The 23,098-nt window shown below is 37.0% G+C and overlaps 1 protein-coding gene across 1 annotated transcript in view; it reads right to left on the bottom strand.

Moving 5' to 3' along the window:
- Nucleotides 1–23,098, bottom strand: part of DHX32 (DEAH-box helicase 32 (putative)) — a 507,915-nt gene that overhangs the window by 378,284 nt on the left and 106,533 nt on the right. The window contains exons 3-5 of the mRNA XM_044056183.1: nt 17,665–18,037; nt 9,475–9,717; nt 9,211–9,310 (exon numbers count right to left, since the gene is read on the bottom strand). Of these exons, the coding sequence (XP_043912118.1) occupies nt 9,211–9,310; nt 9,475–9,717; nt 17,665–18,037 (716 nt within the window). The remainder of the gene's footprint in view (nt 1–9,210; nt 9,311–9,474; nt 9,718–17,664; nt 18,038–23,098) is intronic.

Raw genomic sequence — 23,098 nt, 5'->3', positions numbered from 1 at the left:
TAGGATCTTGAGGATGTCACCAAAGGACACCTCATCAGAGGGTGACCGTGAGGACCCTTCCCTGTCATCAAAGTCTGTATCTTTGGTTAGAGACTCCTCAGTGGAGTCCATGTGCTTCCTCTTGCACGAAGCCTTGCAAGGGACTTCCTCAGTGGGGAGCTCTGGGGAAGATTGTGCGGAGGGGATCTCCTGTGGGGGAGAAGCCTGAGGCCCTTGTGCCCAGGGTCTGGTAGTTGTGGCTTGCAACAGCTGTGGTACAGATGGGAGCAAGGACTCTGACAGGGATGTTTTGCCACCAGAGGCAAGTGCCCTCTCTATGGCCTGGAAGGCTGGACCACCCAGAAAAGGATGGGAGCCCGGAACTGAGCACAACAACCTCGGGACAGGGGTCACACCCAGCTCTGATGAGCCGACCCCCAAACCAGGAGTCTCAAGAGGGCTGTGGAGCCTGAGGAGAGGAGGATACCTGGAGGGTGCCATAGAAAAAATTGACGTCAAACCAAGAACGCCTGCCCCCATGGCACAGCCGCTAGACTGAGAAGGGCTCAGTGCCCAGTCCACTGAGGGCCACAAGGATGGCTCCGGCTCCAAAGTGAGGTCCACTTTTGTTGTTGAATAAAGGGAAGCTGCTGTCAGAGGAAGGGGCTTCAATGCTTCTCTGGAAGTCGAAGGAGGAGTATAAGATGGAATCTGTGGAGAAATACGGTCACCTAAAAGAGGGAGCGCAGCTTTAGTTGGATTAGAGAGTCCCCCGGCCACTAGAAACTGATTGACAAGCCACAACACATCCTGTTCTGAGAGGCTCCTGGTCGACCTCATAGAGAGACCTGATGGAGATTCTGGCCTGTCCAAAAAGGGGCTGTACTGACTTCCCACAAAAGGATCTATGGAGGGAAAGTACCTAGTTCTGGCAAGTTTGTGTAATGTAGAGCCCGGAGCTGAGGGTGTCTGCACCAAGGAGAATGGTACCGAGGGTATCTGCGCCAACAAAGGTGGTGCCATAGGCATCAAGGGTGTCTGCACCGTGAAGAGCGGTGTGGCAAATGTCTGCACCAATTGAATATGGTGCCACTGAAGAAGGTATCTGCACCAGTAACGAAGGTGCCGAAAGTGACTGCACCAAGAAGGTTGGTGCCGTAGGCATCTGCACCAAAGAGGGCAGTAATCCGGAAGTTGACTGCATCAGCAAGAACAGAGCCAAAGGAGTCAGCACCAACAGTGCCGAAGGAGACTGTACCTGTAAAGATGGTGCCTAAGGAGTCTGCACCGATGTCAGTGGTGCTGAAAAAGGCTGTGATGATACTGTCAGAGCTGTGAGTGTCTGCACTGGGAACTCCAGTGCCGGTGGCAGTGAAGAAGACATAGGTGGAATGAGAACAAATTGGGGCAGTGCTGAGGCTGGGCGGAAAGTACCACAGATGGTAGCACCAGACCCGAAGTTTTCATCCTTTTTGTGAGTTGACTCCTTGTGGTCTCCAGAGGAAGGCAAAGTGAGCAACCTTGAGGAGGAAAAAGAAGAACGCCTCTTATGGGGTTTAGAAGGAGGAGCTGAGCCTCCAACCCAGAGATAGCCTCGCAGAAAGGAGATTTAAGGAGGCCTTTTAGTATGTTTTTCTTCCTTTCATTGAGAGTCCTAGTCGAGAAATTTCTACAAATCCCACACGGGGGGTCCACTGACAGGTGGGGAATATTCGGACAATAAGCACACAAGTCATGACCATCAGAAAGTGGTAACTTATGGCCGCATTCTGTACATTGTTTGAGACATTGTAATATCAAGGGAAAAACTATGATACTACTAAAAAGTTATGAAACTACCCAGAAGGGTAAGAAAGGGAGAGGAAGAATTACCAACGATGGTAATGGAGAATTACCTCAAAGGTAAGAAAAAGGACAGAATATACTATAGGGAAAGAGTCTCAAAGTTGTGATAGGGAAAGAAGATAGAGATAGTGAAGAATTTAAAACTTTCTATACACTAATAATAGAAAAACATCAAAAAATTGAACACTTAGCTGAGAGAGAAGGCTTGACATGGCTGTACAGCAATGCGGCAAACAAGAGCTGAGGTAACAGGGAGCAGAGCATTGTGGGTAGGATCTTGGCTTGAGAGTTTTTTTGGCTGATGCGAGCTTGGTATCACAACTACATTATAGTTCCCAAATTTTATTTTAGCAAAGACACTTTATTCATTGAAAAATACACAGCCCCAGTTTTCGCCACATCATGTAAACCCTTACTTTTATCTTTATACATGTTCATTCACATTTCCTTTAAACATCCAAACAAACCGGAGCATCCCTCATCCATATATTCTTATCAACTACAACTATATCACCCGTGCATGTCAAAACTACAAGAATCACCACCTCCTTTTGCACCACATATCTAACATCCTTTGTTTTATAAGCTACTTTCCATTATTGAGTTTTTTACCTCTCCTTTTACATTTTTCATTTCACTCATTATACTAACATCCTCCTTTACTATTTTATGCCCAAATATGCAGATACCTCCTCTATTCTCCCTTGTAAATGTCTCTGCCTAAAGAGTAATGCCTTATGTTTATGTTGTTTATATGTTTCTTTTTCCGTATCATAACACTCTTGCATTATTCTCTAAATTATCTATTACATTTCTATAAATGTTCTCATACTTCACTTTCTCTTCATTTCTTACACCATCCTGCCATTGAAAAAATCTTTTTATACTTTATAAATTTAATCCACCATTCAGACCAGTTTTTATAGAAGTCCTTCATGGTTATATGATCCCTCCATAACTACAATACTTCCTAATCTCCAATTGTATCCCATAATTTATTATTAATTCTTTTTAATTCTGTTTCTTATTTTAATATATTCACTTACTTCCATCACCTCCATCCATATTGCTAAATGGTCTGAAAAAGTGTCACAACTGTATCACCATCTGCTACCCTTAAGTCTTCCAATAATACAAAATAACCAGCTTCAGATTCAAGTGTCATCCATTCTATAAGTTGATTGACCTTTGTTCCATACAGCTAATTTCTCACTTTTTATCACTTTTTGTATTTTACACCATTTTCCTTTCTTTTTACATCTTCCCCTTAAATCACAGTTAAAGTTCCCTGCAATTATAATTTTCATGTTAACCCCACATAGACTAATTGCATATTGCACATAGTGCTATTATTCTATAACCATGTTGTCTCCACCTCACACCCACAACAGTTAACTTTCCAATCCTTATTAACATTGCTTCTAGTATTTTTACTCTTTTTTTTTTTTACACAGCACAGCCACTCCAGAACAGTTTTCAATTCCTAAGTTCCATATTTTATTTATTTATTTAACATTTGTTAACCGGGAAAGTCCAACTTGGAACAAAACTAGTTTTCAGCATTTCCACTTTTTCTGTTTGTAGCCTTTCTTCAGTTGTCAGGAATCTTACATCCACTAACAGAATAGCATTCACATCACATTTAGCACACCATTCCAGTATCCCTATCATCATTGCAATCATAACAACACTGTTAACATTTATTGAAAGCTGTCTGAAATGGTTGCTTTTCCTTCTTTTTAAGTTTAGTAAAAACAAAATGAAAACTCCAGCAAAGCTAGAACTTCCACTGAGTGACCTCCCAAACCTCTTGCATCGGAGGCACATGGGATATATGCAAATGATCCTTATAAACATGAGGTGGGCTTGTGCTGTGTTGATGAGGTCATAACAAGGTTGAAATATGCATATCCACAGCTAGTGGGGTTTGGCTTTATTGGCCTGAAATTGTCCAGTAAAATGGCAAAACAAGTTATGGACATTCAGAATTGCCAGTTAGCTGAAATGCCTGATGTTCATAAGGATCATTTGCATATATCCCATGTGCCTCTGATACAAGAGGTTTGGGTGGTCACTCAGTGGAAGTTCTAGCTTTTCTGGAGTTTTCATTTTGTTTTTACTGATTCGTTTTTCAGTGACCTTCTTAATTATTGTTTTAGTTCTTTTTACGTTTTAGGCGAAATATTTTTAAATCTTCTTTTTCTTCTTTTTACTTTTTCTCAAATTAAATATTTTTCCTGGGTTTATGTACAAACAATCCTTCATCCGCAGAATTAGATTTTTCACTGGCTAGAACTTCAAAAAATGATTAGTGTCGATCCTTTGTCCTGGCCTCTATTCTTTGATGCAGCATCTCTTCTTAATTTTCCCATCCATATGTTTTTCTTCTTCTTCTACAGTTTCTTCTTCACCTAGCTCACCCTCTTTCCTAGCCTGTTATTGTCCTTACTCATGTTTTCTTCCTTTTCTCTTTCATCATTTACTGTTTGCTCTTGAAAATCCATCCAAACATGTCCACCTTTTTTACATAACCTGCATTCAGGTACATACTTTCCTGCTGTATGTCTTTCCCCCCCACAATCATTAATTAAATGAGAAATGTCTGCACAAAAAAAACATGATTTAGGCTGGCCACCATATCTTAATGTCCCTCTATGAACAGCCACAAAAATAACACTTGGCAAGTGTTTCACCATTTTGTTTACATTTCAAAACAGCTTTCAACCTCCACCCTCCATCTTTGACATTTACAATGTCATGAATAGTTTCACACAAACCCTGCATGCATCTGTTTAACATCCTCTTCTTCCAGTTCAACAGTTCTAAACTGCAAAGTAATGTTTTTAATAATTATGTTACTACCAGAAAAAAATGTTCCATGGACAAATGTCCTTTTTTGTTACACAGTTCTGAAAGTGTCATAAACAGTCCTTCAGTTTCAAATGTTAAATCACAAAAGGTCTCTGTCCCAATATGCATAAAAACTGAATTTCCTGAGCTTTAAAACCCAGAACAGTTACCACATTGTCCCACTCAAGGTATCTGTCTATTACACTGTCATTTTTTGTTCTTTTTCTCGCAGTTGGTCTTCTCTTTGTAAAAAAAGGTTTTACTTTTAATGTGTTGCTGCTTTCCTTTTCTGCTTGCTGTCACTGCAGCAGATGTTTTAGTTATTGCATTACCTGCTGTCACAAAACCAGACAGGTTCTCAGTTTGTTGCTGCTTTTTCTTACTTTCTGTCACTGCTGCAAAAGTTTTAACTGCTGCATCTCTACTGCCACATCATCTGGTTCCTTATCCACATAACTATCCTCAGCACTTCCAAAAAAATATATATATCTGCCATCTCATCCCATGAAAGAGCAGAACTGTCAACTGGATTATCCTGTTCAATTATTTTTAACAGAACATCAACTGCATGCCCTCTTGACCAAAGTTCTGTTATCTGCACCATTCCATCAGACTCGCTAACTTCCTTCCCCATTGAGACAGCTAAACAATGATCATCCACCACACAGTTGTTGTTTACATGCTGATACTCCGTATTGAAAAATAAATCACCAAATTTGCATTTTCCACCTCCAAACTCTCCATAGCGTTTCATACCTCCTCCATGCTGCTGCTTCCCTTTGGCCAGCCGAGAGAAAAATGTAAAGTCAGAAGAGCACTAATTTTAAGCATGGGATACACTATGAGAAAGAGAAAGAGAAAAAGAAAGAGGGTGAGAGATATTCAGGTAATGGCAGACTGATCACAGGACCGATTTACCCCAAAATTCTGAAGCATTTTCTGAATGAGGATTTTGATATCTGAGGAGCAATGCTAAGCATCAGGCTGATCTATTTTTTAGTATAAAATTTGAAAAAAGCATCACTGAATCATTTTTTGAAGGAGGAGCATGTTATGGAAAAGCATTCAATGAGTGAAGACAACATAATGGAAAATATGGGCTGGTATTTATCACATGCAAAGTCATATGGCCAGGACAACTTGGGATACCAAGTTCACTTTATTTACATTAGGGCATTGCAATAATACTGCAAATTGCATTCACAAGGCATAACAAAAGCCTGCAATGTATCTATGTTGTGTGGAAGAAAGTTTAATTGTATAATGAAAGGCATTTCAGCATTTAACACTTGAGCCAAATTAGAGTGAATCATGAAAAGAAACAAGTCGGTTTTCAGAGCCATCCAATGGTGCCACACATTACTACTGTAAATTAGTGCAGAAACATACCATATGAAATTATGATGTCCAGGTCATAACACATTATGGGGGACACACAGTAAATTGTGAAACAAAGCTTGAACTGAAAAGTAAAATTACATTAGTACCTCAGTTTCCATTTGGATACTTTCAGCAGCAAATTATAAAATACTACTAGCCAGCTAAGGTGTTGCAGAGAGTGTTAGGGTTATCTAACAGTGTAGTACCTCGCAGGATGCGCAGTAGCAAACCCCGCCCCTGACCGCCCATAACTGCAAACAATGTAAACAAACACGCACATTATGTTACTCTGACAGCTGAAATGGCCGCGAAGTACTACACTGTGAAAAACCAGTTGGCAACCCTAAGTAACACTATTCAGATTGCTGAGGTAAAGAATCCAATTAATCCTGAAGTGTCTTCTTCACGCTTTCATTAAAATATCTGTATACAGTGACATAAGCACATAGATAGCTTAGACATGCAAGCGTTTAAAAATACGGTTATTTAATTCTTAACCAAAATACCTTCAACAACTTTTACTGTCATCTTCGGAATTCAGATGTATTTTCGCTCTGTAAGTACTAAAAATATAACCAATTACTCACTCCTTCTGCAAAGTTAGCACTACATCTTGAACGTAATTTTGGTACAGACCACCATGGGTCTCCGAAAACTGGCAAAGTAGTTTGAGCCATTCCTTTTCAACAATGAGTTACATTTTAACACAATTTGAATGACATTCCCGCCCCCCACCAAAAATAATGTGTACATCGTAGCGTCATTTATACTGCAAAAGTCACCAGCTTACATCAACCAAAACAATGCTTAGGGTACAGAAAAGTACATTTAACAAATCGAAACCACTCTAGACTTGGTTAAGCACCTGAGATACCTCATACATCTCAACCTCGAGGAAAGAATCAGGGGCAAAACCTTTAAGAATACAGAAACAAAAAACAAAAAATAGGAGCATGTTATTACTTAACTCGTACAAACTTAGAAAGCTGCTATAATAACTGCCTTTGGATTAGTAGGGATTTCTTAAAGGATATGAATTCTGAAACTCAAATGTCTACCACTTTTTACTAACTGCAGTCCTCGGCAAATTACCCGAAACCCACAGACTTTACAAAGATCCTACCAAATGACGCAAAATGTGGACATTCTACAACATCTTGCGCAGGTGAAAAATATGTCCTATGTGCATATATGATACAATGAAAAACAGTCTAGAAGCATGTTAACATGCCTTTTCTGAAGGAAATGCCGTCTGAAACTGAAATGTATGTCATTATTTAATGACGTTAATCTTCGGTGCTTTACCATGAAATCACAAAATATATGAGAAACAGACCATATCATTAGCGGTTATTGTGTAACATTTGGCAGGTTACTTATTCAGGCATAACAGGAACACTCAGTGTCACTCAAATGTGCGCTGACCTGCCAATCAATATGGACACGCCCTAACCTGCGCAGTACCGCCCGCGAGGTACTACACTGTTAGATAACCAGGGTTAGTACTGCATAAACAATCTGGATCTAATGATGTGTGTCATTTTTCACTTTATGGAATGAGTTGTCTTTTTAAATGGAGTGTAATGCCAGTTCTGTAACAGTCTTATACATATGGACAAATAAGAATTAAGCTGGTGCAGTAATTGAGACATCTTGTATTAGAAACTTAATCACATTACTTTGGTAAATATCAGTTGAAGACCAGGTCACATTGTTAAATTCAAGGTAAGCTTTTTTCAGATTCAGATTTATTAATGTAGTTATTGAGACAAACATAGTAAAATAGAATATATATTCACTAATAGTTATATAACACAGACAATAGTATAAGCAATTAAACAAATAAATGGAAGTTCCAGAGATATGAAACTTAAGGCAAGAGATGGTCACCATTGTCACAAACTCAGATACAATAAGGGACCACCAAAAGTTGTCCAGAGTAGGGTATTCATAATCCTGTGGGAGTAGTAGTCGTCTCCAAAGAGACAATGGCCCTTGAAAGGAAAAGATCCAGTGCTAATACTTTTTATGCACACTAGATGAACCACTAGCTAACAAAGCTGCTGGAGAAAGCACATTGGCAGACCAGCATAGAGCCACCAGATTTTTTTATAAGATGGTCCCAAATCATGCAAGAGCAAATAGACTAGCACAAAAGTCTTGAATCTGGAAGGTGATATTGAAGATATTAAAGATAACAAGTATTTGAACTGTGTTAGGGTTATCATGTTATCACTGTACGCGAATCATAGTTTATCTAAATACTGAAATACTGTAGTAAAATTTAAATGTAAAATCAATGAAAAAATGCAAACATGAGAGTTTTTGTTTAAATATCTTCATAACATTTCAGAAAAACGTATACATGTCAGTGAATTTAAAAGTGCTGATAATGCAAAGTTCTAACACTGCAGAGCTTGATAGTATGTTATTAAAATACTTTCTGGTTAAATTCTGTTTGTACTATGTCAACTAATTAGGAAGAAATGCAGCAAGAACAATACACAAAAATAATGAATCAGTCTGCTAGTACAGTAGCAGCTTCAAAACGTGCTGCAAATAAGCCACATTCAGAAGCAAGACAGAGCATCACCAAAAAAGCAGGGGGAGATGTAAGAAGACTCCTATAGATGCTTCTGCTTTTGAAAGGGGAATGAGCATGTTTTGCTACCATGCTAGTTATAATCAGTAGAGCAGCTGAGAAAATGCATCACTACTGGATGTCAATGGGTTTGGTGTGGGAACACAGCTGCATTGTTCATGTTCTGTGAGGGTTTAAGAGAACTTCTATAACAGAGAAGGCCAACAAAACCCACAAAAAAGCTCAAGAGAGAGCCACTAACTGCTCCAGTCCCTTACTGGAGGAAGCACCATGGTAAAAATGAATTATACTACACGCATCTTGCTTATAACAGACTGTGGTAGTAACTGACTGAATAACTTACTTGCTGATGAATGACCATAACTGTCTGCCCTCAGACCAGATGAAACAGGGCAACAGAAGTCAATTAATTTTGCAGGCAATGCAGACAAAAGAGAGTTCAGTGTTAGGGTAAGACTAGTTAAGCTGATATATGGCAACACATTAAATAATATTCAAATTAATTCAATCAAAAATATGTAAGTACAGCTTCTGTGGTACAAGATAATTCTCACCTGGTCTGGACCGACTCAAGACATTTTTGCGCTTGTCAGCCTGGCATTTGCTGATTGGTCGTACCACAAGAGAATGAGCTCTTATTCTTGGGTTGTAAACCTAGAAAATTATAATTGATTTATCTGCAAAGGCTCTCATTCTAGATTTCTTTATTACCTATCTGATTTATCATTCTAGATTACTTACTTTATTAACTATATGATTTATACTAGCTGATGAGCTAAGTGAACGTAATTAAAAATTAAACAGGAATTTTTGCTTACATTCTTCTTCTCCACGCCAACGTCAATAACAAATGTTACACTGTCCATCCAGATCAAAGACTCTCCATGACTGGTTGTTAACAACACCATTCTTTTGTAGGGTTTGTCGTTCTCCTGGGACTCTTTTGGCTTATATATACATCCACCATGTCTAGGATACAGAGGAACAGGAAGCAGTTCACCAAGACTGGTACATAAACGTGATCCTTCCTGTCTGATGATGTCATGTGCAAATGCAACTTCCTAGGAACAAAAATGTATCATTTTAAATATTCTGCAGAATAGATAACATTTATCTCTAGCATCTGTTCTCTGTGTTGTGTTTTAAATGCTTTCTTCTCTGCATTTTGGTATTGATTTTTTTTCTTTGATAACAAACAGAAAGGTAAGCAGTGCTTTTCTGTATGTGTTCACCTATTGAAAAATGACATTTAACAGGAGCTGTTGTAACACAGTTTCACAAACTCAGAGACCTCACTAACAAAATACTATTCTAAATCAACAGATGTTACTGTGGTTCACTTGAAAAGTCACATATATGTATTTGTCATAATCATTTAACAGCCCTACTGGCAAATGTGAGTCTTGTTATTAGTTAATGACAGAGCAATTGTAAGGACAGGCTTATGTAATTGGGATTATAAATATAAACGAACCATTAATAGTTGACAACCAATTCTCTCTCTTACACATGAAAAATAGCAATTTAGATGAGTTGTTGAATATGCTTGGGTCAGTAATAATTTGTTTCACTTATATTTTACATTTTCTGTCAAGGTACTAATACACCTTTGGTGCCTTGTCCCTCTATCAGTCTTAACAGAAGCATGCAGTTCATTACGTTCAATGAAAAGTATCCTTGTTTAGTGCAAATATTTTGCAAGCAATCATAAACTCATGCCAGCAGAATGCTTTCATCCACTGTTGCTATAGAAATGTGCATTGTTGTCAGTTCCACCATCCTTTCTTTGAAGTACATACTACATATGTCTAGCACTGATGTCTACTAAGTGCTACCTGTGACCCTTAACACAGGAAAACTGGTGAAACTATGTTTCTTGCACTGTGGCATCTCCTTCAAATGACATTTGATAATTGAGGTAAGCCAGTGACTCACAAGGGCTTATTTGCTTCCTTATCTCTAAACACTGAGAAGATTTCAAATTGTTTGGAAGGTCACCCACTGTTTTCTGTAGCTGTTCCCATGTATTAACCACTTCTACACATCAGTGTCAAAGGCCTGAGAATATGGACTTTTTTCTGTTTGTGACTGCATCAGTTAGGGAGCTCCTTCTGTCTTAGTTACATTTCTCCATTGTGCTTAGACATAGCTATTGCATCTGTGCTACAGTTTACAGGAGTTGAGATTACAGTGGCCTTTTAGAAACAGCAAAACAAAACTGGCAGCTTAGGTTTCATATGAATCACCATCCATGGTTTAATGGTCATGCCACCATAAAATGTCTTTAATACATAGACTTATAAGATTGAAGTAGGGGTATTGTAAGGTTTAATTTGCTATTTTCGTAAAAAAATTTATATACAAACATTTCATATTTAGATGGTGTCCTTTTTGTTGTCATTGACCCACACAAACACATATGGGAATTTTACTTTTAACTGTATCATATACTGTAGTTATTTTATTTTGTAGTTTTACATAGCTTTTTAATTCAGCTTAATACTAACTTCAGATCAGTGCTGGCCATAGCTGAAATGGTGCCCTAGGTGAAGGGTTCCATTGCACTCCTCCTGTGGCTCTGCCCACTGCTCCCCCTATCATATTCCCAGTTGTCCCAGAGTTCCCTCTATCCTGTCTTCACTACACAATTCAGATTACTTTTTTAACCCTTTCTCAGATTTTGCCTTACTCTTCAACTTTTTCATATATATGCATATATACACACAACATATATCTATCTATATATATATATATATATATATATATATATATATATATATATATATATATATATATGTTTGAATGTGTGTGAGAGAGAAAAAATAGTAGGATACCAGTAGTTCACTACATAGAATTTGGTAAGTGCTTTCATTCCTCAAATGTCAACAAGGACCTCTACATAAATGAGTATATGCAATTTGATGTAAACTCACTTCATCTAAACATAGTTGCTCAAAACAATGATCTAATATGCACCTCATCTAAATTTAGCCTACAGGTATCTCTACATTTGTATGAATCACAAAGATATGAATTACTCTTTTCTAAATACTCCATAACAAAAAGTGTAACTCAAAGAAAAAAAAAACAGAAAAAAATATTTTTTGCAAGGGGCAATCCCTGTTCCACCCCCAAACATCACCCTAATTTTTATATATTAACTACATTGAAAAAAATGGGAAAAACACTGAAAGTGCACCACCAACTTATATATTCCAAAACAATGCAGTAAAGTGAACTGCAGTATTCATATCTATAGATCGCTGTCACACCTGCCTCAGTCAATTACTTATAAATCTAGAAGAAAATGAACACCGGTGATTACACAATGACAAGCTTTCCTTATTATCAGTAAGGTAGATGGTTGTATGCAATGTAGGCTAGATTAGAAGAAGTGTGTATTAGATTACTTTTTAGACCAGCTGTGTTAAGATGAAGTAAACATAGTCATAACAAAGGCAGGATGAAGGGACGGCTGCACCTGGGGCAAGGTGTTATTGGCTGAGATACAAAAGTCCAAAAAGTAGGGACAGATTTTAAATATTGATCTTTTAATCTCAGAAAGTTGCTAGAATAAAAAGTTTTGCATATAATTCATTTTCTGAAGTATATGAAGCCTGAAATTCAAATGAATGTCATTATTTATTGACTTCAGTCCTTAATGATTTGCTAGAAATACACAGGTACCCTGAATATGGAACGGAGACACCATGCAAGTAGTACAAATACACGAGTTTATTCAGCAAGCAAGACACACATTAACGCTCTGCACACACATTTTCGTTTCAATTACTTCTTCAGATGCAGAACGAATCCTATAAGATTGCTTTTATAATGCCTGCAATACAAAAATTCCATCAATTAACCTATCACATGGAGAGAGAACTGATTAGTTAATACAGAAGTTAATAAACAAACTACTATAAGTTCATATAGGGTATTTAAAAATGGACAAAATCATAAAATACATTTATTAATTTAATATAAAACATAATCCCTATCTCAAAACACAATAAATATGAATAAATCCAGAAATAATAAACTTCATAAAATTAAGAATGTTAAAAGTCAATTGCTAAGAACACTCATATTAATTCATATTAAAAGGACATGAAGATCCATCTAGTGATGTTTACCAGAAATGCATCTAAAAACAGTTAAAACCATTCACTATTAAAAGCTGTATATATTTCATATTGGGGAATATTTGAATATTTAAAATACATAAATTATATTAAATTACTTTAGAAACAAACTATATAAGTAAATAAATATTTATTTTGATTTATATATTTAAATACTTAAAAACTCCATTGTTGTAAAGGAAAAAAAACAACTGTAAAATCCTCGGTCAAAAAAAAACAACATAATATTAAAAAAACATATTATTCCATAGATCCAGTACATGCCTGATTGGGAGAGACAATGAGTTACAGTTTAGCAGACCTCAATTTAAGGACAGGGCTATCAAAATGTGGTCATTCAACCCTGGAAATTTATTAGCGAGAAGGGTGATCTGCCACCATAGCTCCCTGTATTCCAGTCTCCTCCCATAAACTACCCCTACCATCCATTTTCACACTTTCAATGACAAAAAACTTGTACTGTGCATTAATACATTTTTGCTTGTGTCTGTATAAAGCATTAGTCTCCTTGTTAGTCGAAATGTCATAGACATGTTCATAAATTCTTTTCCTGAGCTTACGTTTAGTCTTACCAACATAAAATGACTGGTAATACTGACATAATGCTAAGTACACTAATCTAGTAGAGTCACAGTTACTATATTCTTTACCCAAAACCATAGTATTTCTGCTCTCTAAGTGGATACTTTCTTTGTTAACAATGTAACTACACTGGGCACAGCAATCACATTTAAAACTTCCTTTTCTTGTTCTTGTCATCCTATTCTGAGTTTCTTCCTTTTCCAAGAGATTTTTCAAACTACATGAATTTTTAAAAACAACTTTCAATTTATCCTTAGATATTTTCTCAAGATCTGTAAAATATATAAACCTGTTCCATTCAGTATCCACAATATTCCTGATCAGGTTAGAACTTCCATTGTAGTCGATTACTAAGGCCTTTCCGTAGGAATTCTGATTAGTCTGTATCCCTGTAACCTCATTTGGTAGACTGATACCTAAAATAGATTTGAACTTGTCTATACTTCTTTTACCTACTTCTTTTTCCATCTGGAGTTAGATGAGTTTTCAGAACAAGACCCCCCCCCCCCCATGTAGGTCAGAGAGTTTAAAGAATAGGAACGACCAGTATTTTCAACAACCCCCAATTTTTTGGAGGGGGAGAGGAAGGGGGAGGGGCAGGTACTAGATAACATAAGTGTCACCCCCCTCCCAACTTGAATAAGGACAATATTAAACAGGATGAGTGCAACCCATTTATTTTCACTAAGGGAGATTTTAGTATTTATAATTTTAGTCATGTTGTTTTAGAAAATGAACATTTTAACCTCCTCTCTGAGGGATTAAAATTCATTCCCTTTAAGAAAGGGGACTTGACAAAGACTCTACTGGACATAAAAATGTTTACCAAAAAGATAAATTTCAAACTTGTCTTCGGTAATAACATTCACTTGGACCCTAGAGAGTTAAGAAAAAAGAGTGTTTACAATCCACCCTTACACCTCCAGATCAAAAACTTTGAGGCCATTGTGGAGAGTGAAATTAGGAAAAACTTTCACAAATTATAATACAGGACAAACTTACAGGAAAGTGAGAGAAATATATTACATTTAGGCAAGACAAAAATTTAAGGGTAATGAAACCCGATAAAGGGGGTGTAATTGTGCTGATGGACTGCTTAACATATGAAGGTAAAATGAACGACATATTAAGAGATTCTTCTAGATACTCTGTAGTGTCAAGGAATGAAATCAATATTTCGTACAGGAGGATAGACTTGGCACTGGATGATTTATTACTTGAGGGGTTAACTGATCAAAAAACCTTGAACTTTTTAAAAGCAGAGAAACCACAAATCCCCACAATCTTTGGGATCCCCAAAATACATAAAAATGGGAGTAACCCACCACTTAGACCTATTGTTTTGGCAGATGGTTCGAAGACCCTGCCTTTGGCTAAATATGTGGATAGTAAATTGAAACCATTGTGGCTGAAGAGGAACAATATTTTGAGGGATTCTTGAGATCTTTTAAGGTGTTTAAATAAAGAATTCTACAGGGACAAAATTTCATTCCTTACTATAGACGTAGTGGATTTGTTTTCTAGTATCCCCCATCAAGAGGGTCTTTCTCTGTTAGAAGAAATTATCTATGAGTTATGTATCCCTTACACACAATGAATGCATGGTGGCTATGCAATTATTAGAATTGGTGTTAAAATACAACTACATCTATTTTAAGGATGAATTGTTCCACCAGACAAAAGGGGTGGCTATGGGCATGGCTTGCACCCCCACATATGCCAACCTTGTTTTGGCAAGTTGGGAGGAGAAGTTAGTACTAAATTCTGTGTATTGTGACAACTGGATTTTATATAAAAGGTTTTAGATGATGTATGTATTTTATGGATAGGGTCTGTTGAAAACATTGATGATTTTTTAAGTTATTTAAACAATTCTACTGAATTTTTAGAATTCACATGCAAGGTCAGTCATGAAAAATTACAGTATTTAGATGTAGAGATATACAAGGAAAACAATGAATTTAACTAAATAATATTTAGAAAAAGTACTTTTTCAAATTTGTATCTACACGACAACAGTGCACACCCTCTGCATTATAAGAAGAATATTGTCAAGGGGCAGTACATCAGGTTAAGTAGAATGACTTCGAACAATGAAGAGTTTTTAAAAGAGATGAGGTTACTAAGACAATTCTTTAACGCTAGAAATTACCCAGATTGGTTGATTGACCAGATGGAAAAAGAAGTAGGTGAAAGAAGGATAGACATGTTCAAACCTATTTTAGGTATCAGTCTTCCAAATGAGGTTACTGGGATACAGACTAATGAGAATTCCTACGGAAAGGCCTTAGTAATTGAATACAATGGAAGTTCTAACCTGATCAGGAATATTGTGGATACTGAATGGAATAGGTTTATATCTTTCACAGACCTTGAGAAAATATCTAAGGGTAAATTGAAAGTTGTTTTTAAAAATTCATGTAGTTTGAAAAATCTGTTGGAAAAGGAAGAAACTCAGAATAGGATGACAAGAACAAGAAAAGGAACTTTTAAATGTGATTGCTGTGCCCAGTGTAGTTACATTGTTAACAAAGAAAGTATCCACTTAGAGAGTAGAAATACTATGGTTTTGGGTAAAGAATATAATAACTGTGACTCTAGTAGATTAGTGTACTTAGCATTATGTCAGTCCTGCCAGGCATTTTATGTTGGTAAGACTGAACTTAAGATCAGGAAAAGAATTTATGAGCACATCTATGACATTTCAACTAACAAGGAGACTAATGCTTTGTACAGACACAAGCAAAAATGTATTAATGCACAGTACAAGTTTTTTGTCATTGAAAGTGTGGAAATGGATGGTAGGGGTGGTTTATGTGAGGAGACTTTGGAATACAGGGAGCTATAGTCTCTCCCAATCAGGCATGTGCTGGATTTATGGAATAATAGTTTTTTAATATTATGTTTTTTTTTTTGCTTGAGGATTTTACAGTTGTTTTTTTTTTTCCTTTAGAACAGTGGAGTTTTTAAGTATTTAAATATATAAATTAAAATAAATATTTATTTACTTATATAGTTTGTTTTTAAAGTAATTTAATATAATTTATGTATTTTAAACATTCAAATATTCCCCAATATGAAATACATACAGCTTTTAATAGTGAATGGGTTTAACTGTTTTAGAGATTGGACAAGAACTCCCAAAATGCACCACAGTGCAGCTAGAATCCCCCACGGCTTCTGGTGCCCTAGTGGACCCAGATCCCCAGTTTAATTATTTTTTTCTTCCGTAGTTACTGCAGTATATGGCCATACTCATGCTGAAGTCATTTGGTGGTCACATCCCCTGTATCCCATGTTGGACATCTGAAAAAGTGGGTGTCCTCCAGAGAACTTGGCAAGGGCCTGTCTAGAGATATTCCAAAAAAATCAAATTACTTCATCAAATGTTCTGATGTCCATGACCAAATTAAAAATAATGTCATTATCAGTGGCAAAAAGACTTTTTGTGCTGAGCAACAGTGTATATACTATCATTTCACTCTGCTTTGACTCATATTGTGTGTGGTCTTATAAAATCTCTAGGATGTTCTTGAGGTGTATTGACTTTATGTACTTCCAAGTTATTGGTGCTTTTCTTCCCAGACTTCACTTTAAGTGTGGACTTCCTAGTTGGACATTTACATTCAGTAAATATAAATAAATGTATATGTAATATTGATACAGAAGGCGTATTTAAAATTAAATTTATTACATGAATCCTAATAATTTTTAAATGTATTGTTCTTGGAATAGTATCTAATGCCATTTACCAGAAACCGATTGTGACATCTGTTATATACACTGTGTTCAATCAGGGTACTGTGAGGAGTACTGAGATTTATAACCGAGTACATATTTACATCATTTGTATGTTATTCTGTAGCTAATCCCAAATGACTGTTGAGACTGCAGTAGTTAGAGCCATTAGGAAATCTAACCATGGACTTAAACATTGCACTAAAATACAATATTGCTGTAAGTATGCATGACTGCATTTAACAGTGAGCTAGAATAACGGGCAGTAAAATAAGTTGTACTTTAACTACCTACTGGACAATTAGCTTCAGTGGCTAGAGGCTGATCATGACACCAGACAAGAGATGTTGGAATATGGAGTAGCTGTAGATGTCCAGTGACAGTACTGGAGTTATCAGACATAGCCAGTGTTATCCAATGTTTGCTAGAAAAGCTGTGAAAAAAATATTTATTTCACACAAACATACACAATGCCCAGCAATTCTGACTCAAGAGAGTAAAAGTAAATAATAAACAATGTAGAATCATTTTTAAAATACGTACTTGTTCAGATGCGAAGAAGACCACAATGTCACCCTTCTCCCCTGTGGAATGAATTTCGAATAGCAGTTTTAGGGCAGAAATGAAATAATCAACTTCTGCAGAGCAGCTATAAACCACTTCTGAAGAGCATTCACTTTTCAATTGGATTATGGGTATTTCGCCAAGGTAAGTCCACAATGTATCAGCCATATAAGGGACTGTTATAATCACAACTCTTAATTCAGTTCTGTGAGTCAAAATATCCTTCAGCAGTCCCAGAAAAACATCCGTTGCAACAGTTCTTTCATGTGTTTCATCGATAATAATAACCCCATAGTATTCGAGAAAGGGATTTGACATCATCTCTCTTAACAATACCTCATCAGTACAGTATCTGAAAGTAGAAAAATGGATATGATAGTATAAGATTAAAATGGTGCTCATATAAGAACTATTATGTTTTGATATTATAGGATAACTTTTTGCGTTTGCATTCCACTCTTATATAATACTTCTGCACTCAGCAGCATTATAGCATCATAATTATTAAAGGCATTCTTCTATACAAAGTATATATATATATATATATATATATATATATATATATATATATATATATATATATATACACACACACACACACACACACACACACACACACACACATATATATATATATATATATATATATATATATATATATGCTGTACATATATACATAACCACTCCCCTAGTCATGTTTCTGTTCTTCCTGATAGGTTGCTTACAATTTTATTGTTGCACACATCATTTTCTTTTATTTATCCTTTGTTTATCAACACTATAAAGTCGAAGGTGAGGTCATTTTTGTACATATGTTTCTCATGAAGTCCAGATACTATTAAAAGGACGAAATAGCTAAAACTACTAGTCTGAGTCCGTTTATTTTTTCAACATGGTCATTTGAAGTTTTTTATTTTTTTATTAAGTCTCTTCTAAAGGTTTTTTTTTTTTGCTGGGGTACATATATATATATATATATATATATATATATATATATATATAAAATACATGCAGTATTTTTTTCTCTTTTTCTTTGTGGACTAAGCAGACTTTAGGACTCTGGGGACTTCAGTCTGTGCAGCTTTGACCCACTATAAGTCAGAGGTTTTTGTGATTTTCTAAAGAGTCTGTACTTTACATCATCTACACAGTAAACATTGCCTGGAAGACAGTCAAATGTTTATTTCTCTTGTTAGATTATTTATTAGTTTTAATACGTTTCATCAATCAGGTATATAAGCATGTAAATAATATAATTTACTAGAGCAGCCTCCTAACAAAATAATGGGGGAATAAGTCAGTATAAAAAGGAAGCATGAAGCAGTAATGCATTATCACTACTAAACTAAAAAAGCATAATCCAAAGCAAAACACTGAAAAAGTAATGCAGTAATACTTCTGATTATCAACCAATCTGTATGATTTAAAAAGACATTATTTTAGAAAAATATAGTGACCTTTAGTAAACTTTAATTATGCAATATGAAATTCAGGAAGAAGCACAGGAGTTGCTGATAGCAGCTTGCAAAAGGAGTGGTAAGTCTTATATGGATGTTCACAAAATGATAAATTATATGATGAGGAAAAATAGAGATGGTGTAGCAATAGGATGGTCTGTGAAGCTACAGTTATTCAAGTGTCCATTTCTCCAAAATTTATTCAATAAAATTAACTTAGTAGCCCTGGTTGAAGGAGGATTAAGTCCTCTACAAATGCCATGCAACAGGCTTTGCACCACATTGCCTTACTTAATATCATAGTTTCTATGGTTGTACATACTCAGGAGAAGCCTGTAATTATTAGTGAAACTGTGAGTTGGTTGATCAGGACTCGACAGATCTTATGAATCCCAACAACTGCAGAGGCATTACACTGGATGACAAACAGAAAAATGGGAGATTCACTATAAGTGCCTAAGAAACAGTTGGAGCAAGCAGGGCACCTGGCCCATTTGCCAAATAGTAAGGGGTGCTGAACCTTAAAAATGTATGATATTTTACAAGCTTCATTAAATTATGTTGATAGAGAATGCCTATTAGACAGCTTTAACTTGTCTAAGTCCTGCCTGTGTTTCTGAAAATTAATTGGACAGTGCCAAATGGGTATGTTGTCCAGGGAGACAAATTTCCTTGCTTTAGCTCTGTTCACTGGCATTCACAGAAAACCTGAATAATGGAAAAATTCCAACTCCAAGAACGTCAATACTTTATTACAGCAAAGCTTTCGGATATAAATCCTTCTTCAGTGCAATATACAATCTGTAACATTCTTTCAGTTTTTGTAAAACAAGTAAAATCATGTGAGCACGGCCAGCTAATCACATAATTTCTACAATAATTCAGTTAACATTTTAGCTTAGAGATATAGCAGTTCCTTAAAAAGTTTCCTTAAAAGGTACTGACATACTTTCAACTCAATTTATAAATACATACTAGAACTATATACTTAAATAATTCTATCTAATAAAATATTTATTACAAAAATGTTTTACATGTTCAAATTATTTGCACATATACAAAAAAAAGAATACATATATATGTATATACACATATTTAAAATACCTAGTGCAGTGCATTTGTCTAGTTGCTAAAACTGGCTTGATACTAGCCATGTTATTCAACCCTGGTAATACATCTGCTTACAGTCTTAAGATCCATGCATATTCTTTATTTTCCAGAAGCTTCCAGGAATTTAATAAGTGGCTCAGACACTGGTAAAAAAGATAAAGGATATGCAGGGCTAGAAACAGAAGAATTACATGTGAAAATAACTGGTGTGTGCTCACTTAACAGTTAATCTGTGAAAAGGTACTCTCCAGTGAGTTACCGTTGGACAGCGATTCAGGTCGTAGCCTGCTATAGGTCTCCAACCATGTCCCAAGACTCACACTCCATGTTCCTAAGCACACTGGAGAATATTAGGGTCCAACCTAGCACTCTCATACTGGGTGACTTCAACTACCCCTACATTAACTGGGAAAACTACTCATGTACCAATATACTTGCCCAACGTTTCCTGGAATTCATTAATTCCACTGCCCTGGACCAGCTCGTTCTTACCCCCACTAGAGGTAGCAGTATCCTTGACCTGGTCATTACTAATATGGGTGACCATTGCTCTACACCAATAGTCAGCTCCTCCCTGGTTAGATCTGACCACAAACTAATCACCTTGGAAATCCACCCCCCCCCACCCCCACAAAGGTAACCACAATGAAAAACTTCTCCACAGCTAAGTTTGGGCTCCTAAAAACAGAGGTGGCTAACTTCACAGCACCCATGCAAATGGAGAATAGTTGCATGACCACTGAATCATACACCAATGCACTGTACAAACACATACACAAATGCATGGATCTTGCCATACCCAGTAGAACCAAGACACTCTCCTCCAAAAATAGGAAGCCAATCTGGTGGTCACCTGCCATAAACAAACTCTACAACAGAAGGAAGAAACTGATGCAGAATAAGGTGAAGTCCCAAGACTGGAAAAACTCCCTTATCAGCCTCAACAAAAAGTTGAGATCCCTCATCAGATCCTCTAAAGCTAGCTATGAAAACAGAATTGCGGCAGATAGTAAAAACAAACACAAGGCCTTCTGTAGCTATGTAAAGAATCTTCATGGCAATTCCCAGATTTGCTCTGAGCTACTGCACAATGGTACTTCCTATACCGAGCCAACAGATATTGCCAATATACTGGCAGACAGATTCAGTGCCAACGTTACCCCTCTCTCCCCCTCCCAAAGGACCTATCACATTAACAGTAGATAGGCAGGCACCCAGTATTACTGCTGCACATGTTAAAACAGCACTGTCCAAGGTCAAGAATACAGCTTCTATGGGACCTGACAATATCCCTGGCTGTGTGCTACATGAACTACAGAGTGAACTGGCACCTCACCTGTGTGCCCTGTTCAATCACAGCCTCACCTCAGGCTTTGTCCCTACCGAATGGCACACTGCTACAGTCATCCCTCTCCACAAAGGAGAAGCGACTACAGACCCTGGGAACTATCGCCCCATTAGCCTAATGCATCTGATATGCAAAGCTGTGGAACGCATCATCATGGATCTAATAAACAAGGATATAGGGGATCTCCAAACTCTGGATCCCACACAGTTTGGTCTTGTGAAGGGTAGATCATGCCTGCTCAACTTGGTCAACTTCTTTGATTCAGTCACCAGAGCTGTGGATGAAGGCAAGGTGGTTCACACAGCCTAACTTGATCTGGCCAAGGCCTTTGATACCATTCCCCACTCAGGAATCATAGAAAAACTCAGTAAGCTAGGCATCAACCCCTATATCACTAGGTAATACTTCTGATTATCAACCAATCTGTATGATTTAAAAAAGACATTTTTTTAGAAAAATATAATGACCTTTAGTAAACTAGTAAAGTCCAGGCCAACACGAAGGGAATCTGGCTGACAATGTTTGCAGACAATTGCAAGTTGCGAGCTATTATTAACTCCCCAAGTGATGTTGACATCCTACAGAAAGGCCTCACTGAGACCAACGACTAGTGTCAGAACCATGGCCTTAAGCTCAATGCCAAAAAATGTGTCTTCATTCCTTTTGGGAAAAACTCGGTTCCCATGAATTACCACATTGATGGTAGTCTACTGAACACAGAAGGCTTTATAAGAGATCTGGGAACACAGGTTGACAGCAACCTCCCTTTTGACCACCACATTGCCACTGTGGTGAGAAAGTCCTTCTATGTGGCACATCTCATTACTAAGGGTTTTCCATCCAGGAAGAAATTGGTCATCGCCTTGCTCTAGACACCTGCAACAACTGGAGAGGCTGCAAAAGTACCTCACAAAGAGGATTCTAGGCCTTAAACACTTGACCTATATGGACAGACTTCAAAAAACTCCAACTATTCTCTGCCTCATATCGTCTACTTAGAGGCAATCTCTGCATGACTTACAAAGCCATGTTTGACCCAGATCTGTTAGAAATGCTACATGTAAAGAAATCTCAATCCCTCCACACCATATGCTCCAGAGACCTCAACCTCATTACCACAATCAACAGAATGTGCTGGAGGGACAGGTTCATAACCCAGAGACTGCCCATGCTATGGAATGGACTTCCCATACATGTCAAACAGAGCACCTCACTGGCCCTCTTCAAGAGAAATCTTGATGAGTGGATGGGAAATAGAAAATTCACAGCGGGAATGACTCCAGTGGCTCTGCTTGACAGAGGCACTGGGAACTAAGGTCAGGTGGCACAATCCCAGGGTAATCTATGGGCTAGGCTTGTAAAGGCTTCAGGGCCATTAGCCTAGTACACACCTATGAACCTATGTCCTATTGTATAAGTATCCAGAACATCACAATTCCAAATTTTCCCCCAGCTCTTATAGTTTGTGGACATAAGTGCCTCTTGCCAGCAAACATCT

The sequence above is a fragment of the Protopterus annectens genome, chromosome 14.part0, assembly GCF_019279795.1.
Source record: "Protopterus annectens isolate FY-2018-M chromosome 14.part0, PAN1.0, whole genome shotgun sequence".
Classification (NCBI taxonomy): domain Eukaryota; kingdom Metazoa; phylum Chordata; order Ceratodontiformes; family Protopteridae; genus Protopterus; species Protopterus annectens.
This window is presented reverse-complemented; position numbering and strand designations above follow the sequence as displayed.